Genomic DNA, 19,908 nt, shown 5'->3' with positions numbered 1-19,908 from the left:
GTCAATAAAAGTCAATGAATTAATATAGCAAATGTTGCTGCCCACACTTTTGTAAATTAAGCAATAAGGCAGAGGCATAAGGTGTGATAGGTCCCCAAGTAAATGTACACATTACTTACTATATAGCGCCATCTATTGGGTAAAAATTATAGACAAAAGAGTGGGACTGGGACATAAGGAACATCATTACAGAACCAAAATAAAAATAAATAAACTGCTTACAACCAGAAGAGGATTGGTCATACCTATGAGCCAGGTTCCTCTGTTTTTTCCTTCTAGGGAGTTTTTCCTGGACACTGATTTCACCTCTGCTTTGCTTGCTCTTTGAGGTCTAGGCCAAGTATCTGAAAAGCACTTTGCGACAACAGCTGATGTTAACAGCTTTATAAAATAAATTTGATTGAACTGTCAGTTTGGAGTACTTTATTCTTTCAAGGACAATTAAGTCAAGCGGACCCACTTTTACACATGTCAAAACAATGGATTCACCACAACATATTAAACACAGTCACTAAAGCCAGAGGCATGCCAGAGGCATGATCTTCATTTACATGAATGACATACCACTACAGTACAGGTGGCCAACCAAGGACCTAGAGAGTCTCAACATAAGCCATGTGCATTCATGGCCCTCTCTCAAGCAGCATACTTTGAAACCAACAACAGTTGAACTTACAGTCCAAATGTTATACATTGAAACGCTTCAGTACTGATGCTCTCCAGGACCAGGGAGGTCACCCCTGTATTTCACCAAAGGTCCATTAAGGAATGGTCAAAAGTAAGGAATGAACACCGCTGAATCAATGTATGAAACCCACTCGAAATACTATTCCAAATGTTGTTTAGGCTTTTGCCATAGGGACTAGTCAAACCATCCATCTCCATGGATGAACACTATGAACTTTTACATTAAAAAGAAACCAGATAAAAATACATCTTGTACATAAATGATTGGTAAGGAGGGGGACAACGACTCAGTGTGAGCCCTCCATAACTATACACAGTCATAAGTGCATCTCAAATGGCACCCTATTTCCTATATATAGTGTACTATTGTTGACCAGGACCCATAGGGCTCTGGTCAAACTTAAGAGCACTGTGTAGGGAATAGGGCGAAATTTGGGACGAACACATGGTCGCAGCAAATTGGATGTTATGAATATTAAATGGGATGCCAGTTTATGACAATAGACTCAAGGATTGTATTTAACTTTTAAGGGCTCAATCTAAATGTCTTAAAATCAGTAGCACAGGTGGACATAGATTTTGCAGCTAATTCACTAGATATAAAAATAAAAATAATGACTAAGAAAAAGGCCAACCGGTCTGAGGAAGTTCTTATCGATGTTCTGCTCGAGTACCATCTCTCCAAAATAATAAATGTATGTTAGCCCATTCACAAGACAAGGAGCTTGGAGCATTCAAGTTCAAAGTTACACAAAAACAGAAAGAAAGCAGAAAATATACACGATCTTGAGGAAAACAGCTACATTTCTCACTCTCCACAGATAGATAGTTAACAGGGGGTTACACACCTGAGAAGGAAAGAGCAAAAACATAATATATGGTCACTTAAAATCATATACATGTATATTCAGCCACAGTTCACTCACTGTGGATAAAGACGACTTGCATCAACAACAAAAAAATCTGACAACCCAAGCAAAGGTATATAGAATGGTAAACACCCTCATAGTTCACAAAAAACAGACCCTTAATATACTCACACACAAATGTACTATTCTAATTTTTAACCAATCAGAACTGAAGAGTGCCTACCAAAATGTTATGTATACATCAACACAAATTAAATGAATGACAGCTGACTAATGTCAAACATCCAACAATTACAGATTCAGTGTAATATCTCTTTAGATCACCTTTGTATCAATACATTTTGATTCATTTAGTGTTACTATAGTACTGGTTACTTACACCAGTCATGGATAAATATATAGTAACTGAAACTAGTGAAAAACATTATGGATTACATTAGTCATAAATATAATAATTTGCTTTGTTATACCTTATTACTTTACCATACAAACAGTTCAATACTTCAAACAGATTTTTACAGCCATTTATCACAATTCCATGTAATGAACAGAACAGCTCTTTACGGAAAAGCAAGCATTTTCACATACCCACCACCAGAGAACACAGTCATGTCAAACCAAACTTGGGTACCTTAGCTGTTATTATATAATAGTGGCATTCCATTATTTCATCATGGTAACAAATGCTATACTGTACACATGCTAGTAGATACTGTACCGATAGACTTCCAGTCATTGTGCTAACACTATTTGCATTGGCTTGTTAAACTCTAACTTCCTTCATACTGGACACAGACACATTAAAATGGTATCCAAAAAAATGGTAAACACGAGTTCATCTGACTCTGGGGAAGTAGATAAAGGGCCTCATTGCCAAATTCCCGAAGTATCGCTTTAAAAATGTCCCTACTACTACTACTAGTTGTAATAGATTTGATTTGATACAACAGTAAAAGTATGTGGGGAATGCCAAGAGGTTTGCTAGAGATGAATTACTTTTTTCCTGCAACTACTGTAATATGAACATAACATTTTATTCAAAAGGGATATGATTTTGTCTTAAACACCTGCAGTTTAATCTAACCTTTCGGTTGCATTCCTTTAAGACAAAATGGTGCAAATATGTCACTTCAGCAAATGGTTAAAAACAATCACAGACAAAAAGACATTTCAATAATTTACTATGTATTTACACAATCCATCTGCTTCTCCAGTAATATCTTCCATAGATCTTGTCATCTTGATCTTATATCTTGCGGATACATCTTCTAGTCACCCATTTTTACTTTCGACGTCTACGAGAAAATACATATTTGATTATGTAATAAGAAAAACAAGAAGCAGCAAACCTATATGCAGTTGATGTAATCAGCTATAGAATGACAATTATTATGCTATTCAACCAATCAAGGGATGAAAACTGTGTCAAAAGAATGTCAGTTACCTGCAAGATGGCTACAATCACTCCAAATAGCCCAATAGCACTGCCGAAGATTTCCACAATAAGAATTTTGACAAAGAGGCTGCCATTCTGGGCATCAGCCAGGGCGGCTCCACTCCCAACGATGCCAACACAGATGCCACAGAAGAGGTTGGAGAAGCCCACAGTAAGACCAGCGCCAAACATGGAGTAGCCTGTCAGGAAAGAACACAATCAGCACAGTCTTTACCTTATAGCCTGAAATTGTATTTTATCACTTGAGCTATTGAAGCCAATGGCGAAATATGCCTACCTTACGTCTAATGTTGTGAATGCCTTTATATCATTCGAATTTAAGAACGGGTTCCACTTCCAATCAACACCTAGCCTGAGTGCCAGTCTGTTTGTGCCATCATGCCAACTCTGTCACTCATTGTCATGCAAAAACATTGTTTGGCTTGACAATGAGAGCAATGGAGTTGGCAAGAGCACAAACAGATCTGGGACCAGGCTAATTAACACTCAGTGTCAGCAATTATTTTCTTACCTGCTTGGTAGTTCCTTGCCCCAATGGTCTCTGGTGTAGTGCCGCTAAAGCTCTATAAAGGGAGAGATGGGGTGTAAAGAAATATAATGCTGTCTCTAATCAAATTGGAGCTGTCTACTACAGTATCGCACATCAGTAAGCCTGAAGAGAGATTCGAGGCTATACTCCAAGATGGCCCTACCCGAGGCTACAATTAGTAGCCACAGGTTCAGTCCCTAATGGTACCCTATTCCCTATTTAGTGCACTACTTTTGACCAAAAGGAGTACACTATATAGGGAATAGGGTGCCATTTGGAACATAACTGCCTTAATACTATATCACATAGTCACTAGTAATAATTAAAACGCAGGGGTGGAAAGTACTTCAGTAAAAATACTTTAAAGTACTACTTAAGTAGTTTTTTGGGGCATCTGTACTTTACTATTTCTATTTTTGACAACTTTTACTTCACTATATTCCTAAAGAATATAATGTACTTTTTACTCCATACATTTTCCCTGACACCCAAAAGTACTCGTTACATTTTGAATGCTTAGCAGGACAGAAAAGTCAATTTCACACGCGTATCAAGAGAAAAACCCTGGTCATCCCTACTGCCGCTGATCTGGTGGACTCACTAAACACAAATGGTTCATTTGTAAATCATGTCTGAGTGTTGGAGTGTGCCCCTGGCTATCCATAAATTAAAAACAAAATTGCCCCGTATGCTTAATATAAAGGAATTTTAAATTATTCATACAGTTGAAGTCTGAACTTTACATATTATGGCAAGAAGAGCTCAAATAAGCAAAGAGAAACGACAGTCCATCATTACTTTAAGACATGGTCAGTCAATACAGAAAATCAAGAACTTTGACCGTTTCTTTAAGTGCAGTCGCAAAAACCATCAAGCGCTATGATCAAACTGGCTCTCATGACGACCACCACAGGAATGGAAGTCCCAGAGTTACCTTTGCTGCAGAGGATAAGTTCATTAGAGTTACCAGCCTCAGAAACTGCAGCCCAAATAAATGCTTCACAGAGTTCAAGTAACAGACACATCTCAACATCAACTGTTCAAAGGAGACTGTGTGAAAGGCCTTCATGGTCAAATTGCTGCAAAGAAACCACAACTAAAGGACACCAATACAATAAGAAGAGACTTGCTTGGGCCAAGAAACACAAGCAATGGACATTAGACCGGTGGAAATTATGGAGGAGGTGGTGTTATGGTGTGGGGGTGCTTTGCTGGTGACTGTCTGTGATTTATTTAGAGTTCAAGGCACACTTAACCAGCATGACTACCACAGCATTCTGCAGCGATACGCAATCCCATCTGGTTTGCGGTTAGTGGCACTATCATTTGTTTTTCAACAGGATAATGACCCAACACACCTCCAGGCTGTAAGGGCTATTTTACCAAGAAGGAAAGTGATGGAGTGCTGAGTCAAATGACCTGGCGTCCACAATCCCCCGACCTCAAACAAATTGAGATGGTTTGGGATGAGTCGGACCGCAGAGTGAAGGAAAAGCAGACAAGTGCTCAGCATCTGTAGGAACTCTTTTTAAAAAAGTAATTTAGCAGACGCTCTTATCCAGAGCGACTTACAGTTTTAGTGAGTGCATACATTTTTCATACTATTTTCCTTCAAGACTGTTGGAAAAGCATTCCAGGTGAAGCTGGTTGAAAGAATGACAAGAGTGTGCAAAGCTGTCATCAAGGCAAAGGGTGGCTATTTGAAGAATCTCAAATATAAAATATTTGGATTTGTTTATCACTTTCTTGGTTACTACAGTTGAAGTCGGAAGTTTACATACACCTTAGCCAAATTCATTTAAACTCATTTTTTCACAATTCCTGACATTTAATCCTAGTAAACATTCCCTGTCTTAGGTCAGTTAGGATCACCACTTTATTGTAAGAATGTGAAATTTCAGAATAATAGTAGAGAGAATGATTTCAGCTTTTATTTATTTCATCACATTCCCAGTGGGTCAGAAGTTTACATACACTCAATTAGTATTTGGTAGCATTGCCTTTAAATTGTTTAATAATAATAAAGCCATTTAGCAGACGCTTTTATCCAAAGCGACTTACAGTCATGTGTGCATAAATTTTTACGCATGGGTGGTCCCGGGGATCGAACCCACTACCCTGGCGTTACAAGCGCCATGCTCTACCAATTGAGCTACAGAGGACCATTTTGGGTAGCCTTCCACAAGATTCCCACAATAAGTTGGGTGAATTTTGGCCCATTTCTCCTGACAGAGCTGGTGTAACTGATTTGTAGGCCTCCTTGCTCACACACGCATTTTCAGTTCTGCCCACATATTTTCTATAGGCTTCAGGTCAGGGCTTTGTGATGGCCACTCCAATACCTTGACTTTGTTGTCCTTAAGCCATTTTGCCACAACTTTGGAAGTATGCTTGGGGTCATTGTCCATTTGGAAGACCCATTTACGACCAAGCTTTAACTTCCTGACGGATGTCTTGAGATGTTGCTTCAATATATCCACATAATCTTCCTTCCTCATGATGCCATTTATTTTGTGAAGTGCCCCAGTCACCTCCTGCAGCAAAGCACCCGCACAGCATGATGCTGCCACCCCTGTGCTTCACGGTTGGGATGGTGTTCTTCGGCTTGCAAGCCCCCCCTTTTTCCTCCAAACAACGATGGTCATTATGGCCAAACAGTTCTATTTTTGTTTCATCAGACCAGAGGACATTTCTCCAAAAAGTACAATCTTGTCCCCATGTGCAGTTGCAAACCGTAGTCTGGCTTTTTTTAATGGTGGTTTTGGAGCAGTGGCTTCTTCCTTGCTGAGCGGCCTTTCAGGTTATGTCGATATAGGACTCGTTTTACTGTGGATATAGATACTTTTGTACCTGTTTCCTTCAAAAGGTCCTTTAGTGTTGTTCTGAGATTGATTTGCACCTTTCGCACCAAAATATATTAATTTCTAGGAGACAGAACACGTCTCCTTCCTGAGCGGTATGACGGCTGCGTGGTCCCATGGTGTTTATACTTGCGTACTATTGTTTATACAGATGAACATGGTAACTTCAGGCATTTGGAAATTGCTCCCAAGGATGAACCAGACTTGTGGAGGTCTACAAATTTTTTTTCTGAGGTCTTGGCTGATTTCTTTAGATTTTCCCATGATGTCAAGCAAAGAGGCACTGAGTTTGAAGGTAGGCCTTGAAATATATCCACAGGTACACCTCCAATTGACTCAAATTATGTCAATTAGCCTATCAGAAGCATCTAAAGCCATGACATCATTTTCTGGAATTTTCCAAGCTGTTTAAAGGCACAGTCAACTTAGTCTATGTAAACTTCTGACCCACTGGAATTGCGATACAGTGAATTATAAGTGAAATAATCTGTCTGTAAACAATTGTTGGAAAAATTACTGGTGTCATGCACAAAGTAGATGTCCTAACCGACTTGCCAAAACTATAGTTTGTTAACAAGAAATTTGTGGAGTGGTCATTTTTTTCTATTAAAAGGAGTCTTTACTTTTACTCAAGTATGACAATCGGGTACTTTTTCCACCACTGTTAAAAAGGACACAAATGATTATCATATCATAAGCCACATCTCATGCTTACCTCAGCCATGTTACTTATAACGATTGCCATGATGATCCCATATATAGCTACGGCCTCACAGAAGATAATGCTGTGGGCAGGATGAGACAATAGCATTTAACACAGTAATACATTGATGGGAAAGACTGCTGACTTACAGTCAAAAGTTTGGACACACATACTCATTCTAGTGTTTTTCTTTATTTATATTATTTTCTACATTGTAGAATAATAGTGAAGACATAAATACAATGAAATAACATATGTAGTATGTAGTAACCAAAACAAGTGTTAAACAAATCAAAATATATTTTATATTTGACATTCTTGGCATTCTCTCAACCAGCTTCACCTGGAATGCTTTTCCAACATTCTTGAAGGAGTTCCCACATATGCTTAGCAGTTGTTGGCTGCTTTTCCTTCACTCTGCCGTCCGACTCATCCCAAACCATCTCTATTGGGTTGAGGTCGGGGGATTGTGGAGGCCAGGTCATCTGATGCAGCACTCCATCACTCTCCTTCTTGGTAAAATTGCCCTTACATAGCCTGGAGGTGTGTTGGGTCATTGTCCTGTTGAAAAACAAATGATAGTCCCACTAAGCCCAAACCAGATAGGATGGCGTATTGATGCAGAATGCTGTGGTAGCCATGCTGGTTAAGTGTGCCTTGAATTGTAAATAAATCGTAGAGAGTGTCACCAGCAAAGCACCCCCACACCATAACACCTCCTCCTCCATGCTTTACGGTGAGTACCACACATGCAGAGATCATCCGTTTACCCACACCGCGTCTCACAAAGACACTGCCAAAAATCTCAAATTTGGACTCCAGACCAAAGGACACATTTCCACCGGTCTAATGCCAAATGCTCGTGTTTCTTGGCCCAAGCAGGTCTCTTCTTCTTATTGGTGTAGTGGTTTCTTTGCTGCAATTCAACCATGAAGGCCTGATTCACACAGTCCCCTCTGAACAGTTGATGTTGAGATGGGTCTGTGACTTGAACTCTGAGAAGCATTTGGGCTGCAATTTCTGAGGCTGGTAACTCTAATGAACTTATCCTCTGCAGCAAAGGTAACTCTGGGTCTTCCATTCCTGTGGTGGTCCTCATGAGAGCCATTTTCATCATAGCGCTTGATGGTTTTTGCAACTGCACTTGAAGAAACTTCCAAAGTTCTTGAAATGTTCTGTATTGACTGACCTTCATGTCTTAAAGTAATGATGGACTGTTATTTCTCTTTGCTTATTTGAGCTGTTCTTGCCATAATATGGACTTGGTCTTTTACCAAATAGGTCTATCTTCTGTAAACCCTCCCTCCTACCTTGTCACAACACAACTGACTGGCTGAAACGCATTAAGAAGGAAATAAATTCCACAAATTGTTAATTGAAATGCATTCCAGGTGACTACCTCATGAAGCTGGTTGAGAGAATGCCAAGAGTGTGCAAAGCAGTCATCAAAGCAAAGGGTGGCTATTTGAAGAATCTCAAACATAAAATATATTTTGATTTGTTTAACACTTTTTTGGTTACTACATGATTCCATATGTGTTCTTTCATAGTTCTGATGTCTTCACTATTATTCTACAATGTAAATTTTTTTTTTTTAAATAAATAAAAACCCTTGCATGAGTAGGTGTGTCCAAACTTTTGACTGGTAGTGTATATATATACACACACACACAGCACGCAAATACAGATGTATACGTTTTTAGGCTAGTTTCCTAGACAAAGATTAAGCCTAGACTACAAAGCATTTTTAATGGTGATTTTAGTCCAGGGGTAGGCTTAATCTGGGTCTGAGAAACTGGCCCATATTGACAGTTTCACTTAATAGCTTACCTGACCAAATTCTTTGTTTTAATCCGTGGTGCTTTTACACCACCTCCTATGATGCTGGAACCTGTGATGTAAATGCCCCTGTAAAACAAGGAGGACACAATTCATTATGAACGGGCTCCCGAGTGGCGCAGCAGTCTGCATCTCAGTGCTTGAGGCGTCACTACAGACCCCCTGGTTCGATTCCAGGCTGTATCAAAACCCATAGGGCAGCGCACAATTGGCCCAGCGTCGTCCGGGTTTGGCCGGTGTAGGCAGTCATTGTAAATAAGAATTTGTTCTTAACTGACTTGCCTAGTTAAATAAAAATAAAAAACTAGAATTGAGTGATATTTGGGGGACCTCTTCTACATTTACATTTTAGTCATTTAGCAGACGCTCTTATCCAGAGCGACTTCTACAGTATGTTACTCCAAATATTGTGATATCCGATATAATCGTTTTGCGTCGTTAATGACTAGATAATTCCAGACTGTGCAATGTGTATATTTTCAATATTATAGTGGTATTCTCATTAAATAATCTTAGTTTGGTGAAAAAAAATAAGGTTTAGTTAATTAATTTAGACTTCATTTAACATATTGACACAGCCTAACTGTAAAGTTCAAATAGAGTATAGTCTAGCACATCACAATATATCATCAATGTCAAATCACGATATTCGATTTAATCATATAAAATCAGATCAACCCTACATAAAGCAGAACATAAAAACAGTGATACAATAACATGATACTCCTGCCATCCAGGAGGAGTAATATAGCCTGCATGAAATAGGGAAGAGGATGGGGACAAGACACTAGTTGCTATTTGAATTTTCAAATCTAATTTCAGAAATTCCCTACTCCAAATTCATATTGGACAATCTCTTCTGAAGCAACACTCAAAGCAGGAAATTAAGAATACTCACCAAGCTGCTCCGACAACAGAGAGCGAGATGGCCAAGCCAATCCCAAGGTTCGCCCACATGAAAGGCGACGTTTCTGTCAAGAACCTGAGGGAGAGAGAGAGTACCATTTTACTATGAAAATCAAACATTCAGGTTTTAGTCTAGGTCAACACTTATGAAATACCACCTGACTGGAATTCTACTAGTAATCACCACCAGACTCAGAATATGACCCTATATTCTTATGCCTGTGATATAGCCTACTGTTCTAACTAAGACAAGAGACTGTCATACTAACCATGCCACATCGAAGCGGAATCCAAGGTCGAAGATTGTGTAGCAGATACCTGAAAAATGCAGAATAAAAGTGCAAACATCTTCATGAGTATGTGTGTGTTCGTGTGTGTGTACACTGTATGTATATGTATGTGTGTTGCAGTACAGAACAGTTCCGTACAGTACATGTAAAGCCAAGCCACTGAGTTACAGAACCAAAATGTGTCAGAAATTATGAAGTGTCAGAGGATAAGAGTGATAGCTCACCCTCACATGAGAAGTGCTTCGGTTCCTATTTTTCTGAATGTAGCAACCAAGCTAGCTTGATTTATTTAGCTATGTTGTGGTATATACGTTTTCTATGGTAACGTTATGCTGTTAGTGCGGGGTAGCCTTATATTATGCAGACGAAAATTTGCTAACTTTAACTCTACAGTGATGTGCTAACATTAGCTAGTTAGCTTACTTGCTTGCTAGCTAGCTAACTAACTAACATTAACTAGTTAGCTAGATACTTCCTGTAAGCATTTTGTCGAATTCTTACAAACAAATGGCTAAACAAGGTTTTGGACGACAATGCCACAAACGTAAATAACAATATACAATTTAAGGAAGCTAGCAAGCTAAATAACTAGGGATCCTGAAACATAATGACAGCTGTCAACTAGCTAGCACATCACTGCAGATCCAACTAAACTAGCTAACGTAGCGCAGCGGGACAACGTTACGTTAGTTAGCAAGTAGCACAGCATCTGTCAAGCAAATACATTTACAATCAATGAATAAAAACGAGTGACTTTATTAAAATAAGTATATATTTACTATAATCATTAGCTAACTAAACCCATTACATTAGCTAGCAAATATACAACGTTTTCTTACCGACGATGAGAATGGTACTCCAGAAGGCCAAAGTGACCCCGGTGTAGAGAATAGCGTGTCCGTTCATGATCCACTCAATCACCCAAACCGCGATATTTTGCGGGCGATCTCACTACGCTACCTTCAGGTTGGTGTTAACAATTGACGCCAAAAGGTCTGAATAATATAAATAATGTTCTTCACCCACCGAAAACGTTCAATTGGAGAAGGAAAATCTAACCATTAAAAAGGGGAAGGAATGCAGTCAGCTGATCGAGCTTGACTTCAGCATGTGACAGTGACAACAAACGTCATTCTACTTCCTGTTTTATAAAGCCACGGGAGCTTCATAGCAGCCGACACCGATTTTGTCAAAAAACGTCATAGTCCGGAACACTACAACGAGAGTGCGTCATACACAACGTCGAATTCTACAGCAGACTGGACTTGATTTCCACAGAATCAGTTGCTGACTAGCTACAATTCGCCAGTGAATATACTTTATACTGAGCACTACATTCATTACATGATGTAAATACAAACATGAATTGTGTTATCAGCTATTAATTTTGCCCTCATAGGACGTAGAGGACAGCGGCTAGAGCTCCGTGTATGGAGGATCTGAGTACTTAGATTCTACTTGATAATTATTGTACCCACCTGGTGTCCCAGTTCTACCAGTCCGTGATGGGAAGAATGGAAATATTTTGTTCTTCATATACTAACTGGCCACCAGACTAAAGAAACTATAGCAAAGGAACTGAAGTAATGGAATAGCAATAACTATAACGTTAGCAATGGGAATATGGCATGAGAGATATAAAAAAAAATAACGTAATTGGCTGCTTAGATTTCATTTGTATAATTTTTTCCTTTAAAAAACACCAAAAACAATAAATAAGTGGAACTCTTTTAAAATCGTGGAACACTCTCCACCACTATCCCTTCCCCTTTTTCACTTCTCTCTCCTCTCCCCTCCCCTATTTGTATCCTCACTGCTCCTCTCCTCCCTTCCTTCCTTTCCACTCCCCTAAATGTTTCCTTTCCCTTCTCTTGAAAAGTAAAGAATAGTGCCAGGATGAATATGTTAGACCTACCCCCTATGCGCATGTGGAGATGTTTGGATAGGCATTAAGTATGATAATGGTTGATACAACCCTGACCCTTGTTTGATTGGTTAGTGTGTAGTCCTAGATGTGTTTTATCTGCTGTGTTTAGTGTGGTGTTTTGTATGTTAGGATGTGTTATGTACAGTTGAAGTCGGAAGTTTACATACACCTTAGCCAAATACATTTAAACTCAGTTTTTCACAATTCCTGACATTTAATCCTAGTAAAAATGCCCTGTCTTAGGTCAGTGAGGATCACCACTTTATTTTAAGAATGTGAAATGTCAAAATAATAGTAGAGAATGATTTATTTCAGCTTTTATTTATTTCATCACATTCCCAGTGGGTCAGAAGTTTACATACACTCAATTAGTATTTGGTAGCATTGCCTTTAGATTGTTTAACTTGGGTCAAACGTTTCGGGTAGCCTTCCACAAGATTCTCACAATAAGTTGGGTGAATTTTGGCCCATTCCTCCTGACAGAGCTGGTGTAACTGAGTCAGGTTTGTAGGCCTCCTTGCTCGCACATGCTTTTTCAGTTCTGCCCACAAATGTTGTATAGGATTGAGGTCAGGGCTTTGTGATGGCCATTCCAATACCTTGACTTTGTTGTCCTTAAGCCATTTTGCCACAACTTTGGAAGTATGCTTGGGGTCATTGTCCATAAGACCCATTTGTGACCAAGCTTTAACTTCCTGACTGATGTCTTGAGATGTTGCTTCAATATATCCACATAATTTTCCTTCCTCATGATGCCATCTATTTTGTGAAGTGCCCCAGTCCCTCCTGCAGCAAAGCACTCCCACAGCATGATGCTGCCACCCCCATGCTTCATGGTTGGGATGGTGTTCTTCGGCTTGCAAGCTCCCCCTTTTTCCTCCAAACATAACAATGGTCATTATGGCCAAACAGTTCTATTTTTGTTTCATCAGACCAGAGGACATTTCTCCAAAAAGTACGATCTTTGTCCCCATGTGCAGTTGCAAACCGTAGTCTGGATTTTTTATGGCGGTTTTGGAGCTGTGGCTTCTTCCTTGCTGAGCGGCCTTTCAGGTTATGTCGATATAGGACTCGTTTTACTGTGGATATAGATACTTTTGTACCTGTTTCCTCCAGCATCTTCACAAGGTCCTTTGCTGTTGTTCTGGGATTGATTTGCTTTTCGCACCAAAATACGTTCATCTCTAGGAGACAGAACGCGTCTCCTTCCTGAGCGGTATGACGGCTTCGTGGTCCCATGGTGTTTATACTTGCGTACTATTGTTTGTACAGATGAACATGGTACCTTCAGGCATTTGGAAATTGCTCCCAAGGATGAACCAGACTTGTGGAGGTCTACCATTTTTTTCTGAGGTCTTGGCTGATTTCTTTTGATTTTCCCATGATGTCAAGCAAAGAGGCACTGAGTTTTAAGGTAGGCCTTGAAATACATCCACAGGTACACTTCCAATTGACTCAAATGATGTCAATTAGCCTATCAGAAGCTTCTAAAGCCATGACATCATTTTCTGGAATTTTCCAAGCTGTTTAAAGGCACAGTCAACTTAGTGTATGTAAACTTCTGACCCACTGGAATTGTGATACAGTGAATTATAAGTGAAATAATCTGTCTGTAAACAATTGTTGAAAAATTACTTGTGTCATGCACAAAGTAGATGTCCTAACCGACTTGCCAAAACTATAGTTTGTTAACAAGAAATTTGTGGAGTGGTTGAAAAACAAGTTTAATGACTCCAACCTAAGTGTATGTAAACTTCTGACTTCAGCTGTATATTTAGATGTGTGTGTGTGTGTGTGTGAACGCCCACTGATGTTCCTTATATATATATTTTAATAGATAGATAAGGTGAGAGGTTGAGAATGGTATGTGTTAGAAAGGGAAAACAGAAGAGAACCACAAGATGCAGGACTCCTTGTTCCCCCCCAATATCTAAGAAAACAGATGAATACAGGGCTTACTCCTTCAGAGCTCCTCTTTTATGTGAGAGAATTAGACTTGGTTTCAGTCTTGTAAGTTAAAGTAAGTAACGTTACGTGGCTAAGCCTTGGACAAATAATCCTTGTTTGAACATCTCCTGTTTCTGTCACATAAGGCAGCTTGATATACAAGTGGCCTATACCCCCTGGACAGGACGTTAGTTCCCTAATTCCTTAATTCTTAGAGCCAAGCAGAGAGGCATCAGGTTACAAGGTACTGAACTGATGAACCATCCTTGCTGTCTCTGCTTGGTCGACTCCCCACTCTCAACTGGGATTCCATACCACTGACTCTATTACGGGGGCTGAGTCCCTGGCTTGTTGCACTCAGGGGTGGTGTTGGATGGGGCCACATTGTCTCTCGATACCCAAACTGGCTTCCCTTTAAAAAAAAATTGGGTGCGCCAGGACCATTCACAGTTGAGCTCCGCTCAGTTTAGCTCAATGCTGATTGGCTATTATTATATACTTTTTTTTATCAAGGGAGGCCAAATCACAGATAGGACAATGAGACAGATATTTCACCGGATTAATAAAATGTGAAGCATCTGCTTGGCCATTTCCACTCACTAGCAAATATGGTAGTGAGAGGAAGCCCAGTGGCCAGCAGCGGGAGAAGATGGAAGGAGATGTATTTTAGCCGACATTCTGCAAGCTTTCTCATCGATGAAACATTTGATCTCAAAACAATTTCATATGCACGCACCACTTTTCCGTTATTTATTTTTTTATACTTTTTTGAAACAAGTTATTGTTTTCATTTCACTTCACCAATTTTGACTATTTTGTGTATGTCCATTACATTAAATCAAAATAAAAATCCATTTAAATTACAGTTTGTAATGCAACAAAATAGGAAAAACGCCAAGGGGAATGAATACTTTTGCAAGGCACTGTATATCCTCTGTTGTGTTGATGTTAATGTGTTGATGTTCTACGTATCCATAGCCAGAATGATTTTGCAGTGCATGGTGATCGAACAGGTTTCCTGTTATATTCATCAGAGAAGTAGGGAGGGTGAAGTGTGTGAATCCAAACAATTGTAATTATTCAGATGATAAAAAAAAAAAAACATGCACATGGCAGTATTCATACCTTCGTTTATGTGGTAAATGTGAATGAAAAAAAACTGTTCACTTTTGATAATGGTTTTTATACAAATACCTTGTCCATAATGTAGAAGCCTCTGGGATTTTCATTGAAGAGGTAAAGGAGGCTGCTGTGACTGAGTCCTATAAGGTTTTAGAGAAACCCAAATTAACTGTAGATAATACATGTGATCTGCACAACATACCAATACCAATTGTACATACCTTTGTGTGCCTCCTGATCAGTATACCTGCAGACTCAGACACACACAAAAGTGATCAGTTCAGTCATCTGCACCCAATGCAGCTATAGCCTTTAACATATTCTTACGTCTTTGTTGATTGATATCCATTGAATTGTGTCAATTTTCTGTTTTAGAAATCATTTTAAAGGGAGAAAGTGTCAAACAACACTGCCATTTGTACAAAAATGAAAAGATAATAATATGCCATTTAGCAGATGCTTTTATCCAAAGCGACTTACAGTCACATTTTTACGTATGGGTGGTCCCGGGAATCAAACCCACTACCCTGGCGTTACAAGTACCATGCTCTACCAATTGAGCTACAGAGGACCACGGGTCATCATAAAACAGTATAAATTTAGATCATACAAGGGAGAAACCTTACCGTAGATTGAGGAGATTTTTCAATTTTTCAGTTAAGTGCCTGCACCTGCTGTCATCTCAAATTCAAATCCAAATGTTTCAGTTGGGCAGTTAGGTTCCTGCAAGAACCCCCTCCAACTAAGGAGGTTCCTCGATGAACCCCACCTCCTTTGGGGTTCTTGGAAGAACCTTTTGGGGGCATTTTTCAGAGCCAAGAACCCTAAGGTTCTTCAAGGAAATTTTTGGATCTTAGAAGAACCCTTGTTGGACCACTCATTTTTAAAGTGTAGACTAGGGCACATATCATCAAACTTCTCATCAGGTCTTGCTTGACTTATACCTAATTTTTTATCTTATCTCTGAAATATACCGCACATTTCACATTATAACTCATCACATTTACAGTGGGGGAAAAAAAGTATTTAGTCAGCCACCAATTGTGCAAGTTCTCCCACTTAAAAAGATGAGAGAGGCCTGTAATTTTCATCATAGGTACACGTCAACTATGACAGACAAATTGAGAAGAAAAAAAATCCAGAAAATCACATTGTAGGATCTTTAATGAATTTATTTGCCAATTTTGGTGGAAAATAAGTATTTGGTCACCTACAAACAAGCAAGATTTCTGGCTCTCACAGACCTGTAACTTCTTCTTTAAGAGGCTCCTCTGTCCTCCACTCGTTACCTGTATTAATGGCACCTGTTTGAACTTGTTATCAGTATAAAAGACACCTGTCCACAACCTCAAAACAGACACACTCCAAACTCCACTATGGCCAAGACCAAAGAGCTGTCAAAGGACACCAGAAACAAAATTGTAGACCTGCACCAGGCTGGGAAGACTGAATCTGCAATAGGTAAGCAGCTTGGTTTGAAGAAATCAACGGTGGGAGCAATTATTAGGAAATGGAAGACATACAAGACCACTGATAATCTCCCTCGATCTGGGGCTCCACGCAAGATCTCACCCCATGGGGTCAAAATGATCACAAGAACGGTGAGCAAAAATCCCAGAACCACACGTGGGGACCTAGTGAATGACCTGCAGAGAGCTGGGACCAAAGTAACAAAGCCTACCATCAGTAACACACTACGCCGCCAGGGACTCAAATCCTGCAGTGCCAGACGTGTCCCCCTGCTTAAGCCAGTACATGTCCAGGCCCGTCTGAAGTTTGCTAGAGTGCATTTGGATGATCCAGAAGAGGATTGGGAGAATGTCATATGGTCAGATGAAACCAAAATATAACGTTTTGGTAAAAACTCAACTCGTCGTGTTTGGAGGACAAAGAATGCTGAGTTGCATCCAAAGAACACCATACCTACTGTGAAGCATGGGGGTGGACACATCATGCTTTGGGGCTGTTTTTCTGCAAAGTGACCAGGACGACTGATCCGTGTAAAGGAAAGAATGAATGGGGCCATGTATCGTGAGATTTTGAGTGAAAACCTCCTTCCATCAGCAAGGGCATTGAAGATGAAACGTGGCTGGGTCTTTCAGCATGACAATGATCCCAAACACACCGCCCGGGCAACGAAGGAGTGGCTTCGTAAGAAGCATTTCAAGGTCCTGGAGTGGCCTAGCCAGTCTCCAGATCTCAACCCCATAGAAAATCTTTGGAGGGAGTTGAAAGTCTGTGTTGCCCAGCGACAGCCCCAAAACATCACTGCTCTAGAGGAGATCTGCATGGAGGAATGGGCCAAAATACCAGCAACAGTGTGTAAAAACCTTGTGAAGATTTACAGAAAACGTTTGACCTGTGTCATTGCCAACAAAGGGTATATAACAAAGTATTGAGAAACTTTTGTTATTGACCAAATACTTATTTTCCACCATAATTTGCAAATAAATTCATTAAAAATCCTACAATGTGATTTTCTGGATTTTTTTCCATCATTTTGTCTGTCATAGTTGACGTGTACCTATGATGAAAATTACAGGCCTCTCTCATCTTTTTAAGTGGGAGAACTTGCACAATTGGTGGCTGACTAAATACTTTTTTTCCCCACTGTATGTGAACTTTCCCTCACTTTTACAGTGGGGGAAAAAAGTATTTAGTCAGCCACCAATTGTGCAAGTTCTCCCACTTAAAAAGATGAGAGAGGCCTGTAATTTTCATCATAGGTACACGTCAACTATGACAGACAAATTGAGAAGAAAAAAAATCCAGAAAATCACATTGTAGGATCTTTAATGAATTTATTTGCCAATTTTGGTGGAAAATAAGTATTTGGTCACCTACAAACAAGCAAGATTTCTGGCTCTCACAGACCTGTAACTTCTTCTTTAAGAGGCTCCTCTGTCCTCCACTCGTTACCTGTATTAATGGCACCTGTTTGAACTTGTTATCAGTATAAAAGACACCTGTCCACAACCTCAAAACAGACACACTCCAAACTCCACTATGGCCAAGACCAAAGAGCTGTCAAAGGACACCAGAAACAAAATTGTAGACCTGCACCAGGCTGGGAAGACTGAATCTGCAATAGGTAAGCAGCTTGGTTTGAAGAAATCAACGGTGGGAGCAATTATTAGGAAATGGAAGACATACAAGACCACTGATAATCTCCCTCGATCTGGGGCTCCACGCAAGATCTCACCCCGTGGGGTCAAAATGATCACAAGAACGGTGAGCAAAAATCCCAGAACCACACGGGGGGACCTAGTCAATGACCTGCAGAGAGCTGGGACCAAAGTAACAAAGCCTACCATCAGTAACACACTACGCCGCCAGGGACTCAAATCCTGCAGTGCTAGACGTGTCCCCCTGCTTAAGCCAGTACATGTCCAGGCCCGTCTGAAGTTTGCTAGAGTGCATCCAGAAGAGGATTGGGAGAATGTCATATGGTCAGATGAAACCAAAATAGAACTTTTTGGTAAAAACTCAACTTGTCGTGTTTGGAGGACAAAGAATGCTGAGTTGCATCCAAAGAACACCATACCTACTGTGAAGCATGGGAGTGAAAACATCATACTTTGGGGCTGTTTTTCTGCAAAGGGACCAGGACGACTGATCCGTGTAAAGGAAAGAATGAATGGGGCCATGTATTGTGAGATTTTGAGTGAAAACCTCCTTCCATCAGCAAGGGCATTGAAGATGAAACGTGGCTGGGTCTTTCAGCATGACAATGATCCCAAACACACCGCCCGGGCAACGAGGGAGTGGCTTCGTAAGAAGCATTTCAAGGTCCTGGAGTCTCCAGATCTCAACCCCATAGAAAATCTTTGGAGGGAGTTGAAAGTCCGTGTTGCCCAGCGACAGCCCCAAAACATCACTGCTCTAGAGGAGATCTGCATGGAGGAATGGGCCAAAATACCAGCAACAGTGTGTGGAAACCTTGTGAAGACTTACAGAAAACGTTTGACCTGTGTCATTGCCAACAAAGGGTATATAACAAAGTATTGAGAAACTTTTGTTATTGACCAAATACTTATTTTCCACCATAATTTGCAAATAAATTCATTACAAATCCTACAATGTGATTTTCTGGATTTTTTTTCCTCATTTTGTCTGTCATAGTTGACGTGTACCTATGATGAAAATTACAGGCCTCTCTCATCTTTTTATGTGGGAGAACTTGCACAATTGGTGGCTGACTAAATACTTTTTTTCCCCACTGTAGGTTTGCAGGTGTAGGATTTATCAATGGTCGAGAAGAGCACTCTCAAATTATTCTGAGTATTAGTGGCCAAGTTAGAAAAATGAGCCCGTCTGGCATTTCTAATTGCCAAGTTGCTCTCTCAGAATATCATAATGGACATGCAACTTTGACTTTCTCCGCTTTCACTCTGCCTTTCTGCAATTTATTTTTAATTGATTCATTTCCTCACTCATCCAAGGGGCTCTCCATTTGGATGTGGCCTTTTCAACCTTACTGGAGCTATGTCATCAATGGTTGCCCTTAATTTGCTATTAAAGTTATCAACTAAATCATCACAAGAGGGTGGCAGAATAGGTGATGCAGTATTGCTCATACACTCAATAAAATCTGTAGCAAATTCAGAGGTAAGATAGCGTTTCTTAATAATGCAGTCAGTATTACCCTGTGCTATGGGCAACAAGATAGTGGTGATCAGATAAAGCATCATCAACAATAGAGGATGTGTCAATAGAAAGCCCCTTGGTAATAACCAGGTCCAGAGTATGGCCGCGGTTATGGGTGGGCCCAG

The 19,908-nt window shown here is 40.0% G+C and overlaps 1 protein-coding gene across 1 annotated transcript; it reads right to left on the bottom strand.

Annotated features, from left to right (window-relative positions):
- Window positions 1-406: 406 nt before the first annotated feature.
- Window positions 407-11,263, bottom strand: LOC121535220 (V-type proton ATPase 21 kDa proteolipid subunit). Its single transcript, XM_041842062.2, has 8 exons — window positions 10,980-11,263; window positions 10,120-10,168; window positions 9,843-9,926; window positions 8,936-9,013; window positions 7,118-7,187; window positions 3,524-3,575; window positions 3,001-3,191; window positions 407-2,851 (listed from the first exon to the last, which is right to left on the bottom strand). The coding sequence occupies exons 1-8, from the start codon at window positions 11,044-11,046 to the stop codon at window positions 2,825-2,827; spliced, it is 618 nt and encodes a 205-aa protein (XP_041697996.1). The 5' UTR covers window positions 11,047-11,263; the 3' UTR covers window positions 407-2,824.
- Window positions 11,264-19,908: the final 8,645 nt, after the last annotated feature.

The sequence above is a fragment of the Coregonus clupeaformis genome, chromosome 21 (assembly GCF_020615455.1).
Source record: "Coregonus clupeaformis isolate EN_2021a chromosome 21, ASM2061545v1, whole genome shotgun sequence".
Classification (NCBI taxonomy): domain Eukaryota; kingdom Metazoa; phylum Chordata; class Actinopteri; order Salmoniformes; family Salmonidae; genus Coregonus; species Coregonus clupeaformis.
The sequence above is the reverse complement of the archived record's forward strand: the minus strand, read 5'-3'. Positions and strand labels throughout refer to the sequence as shown.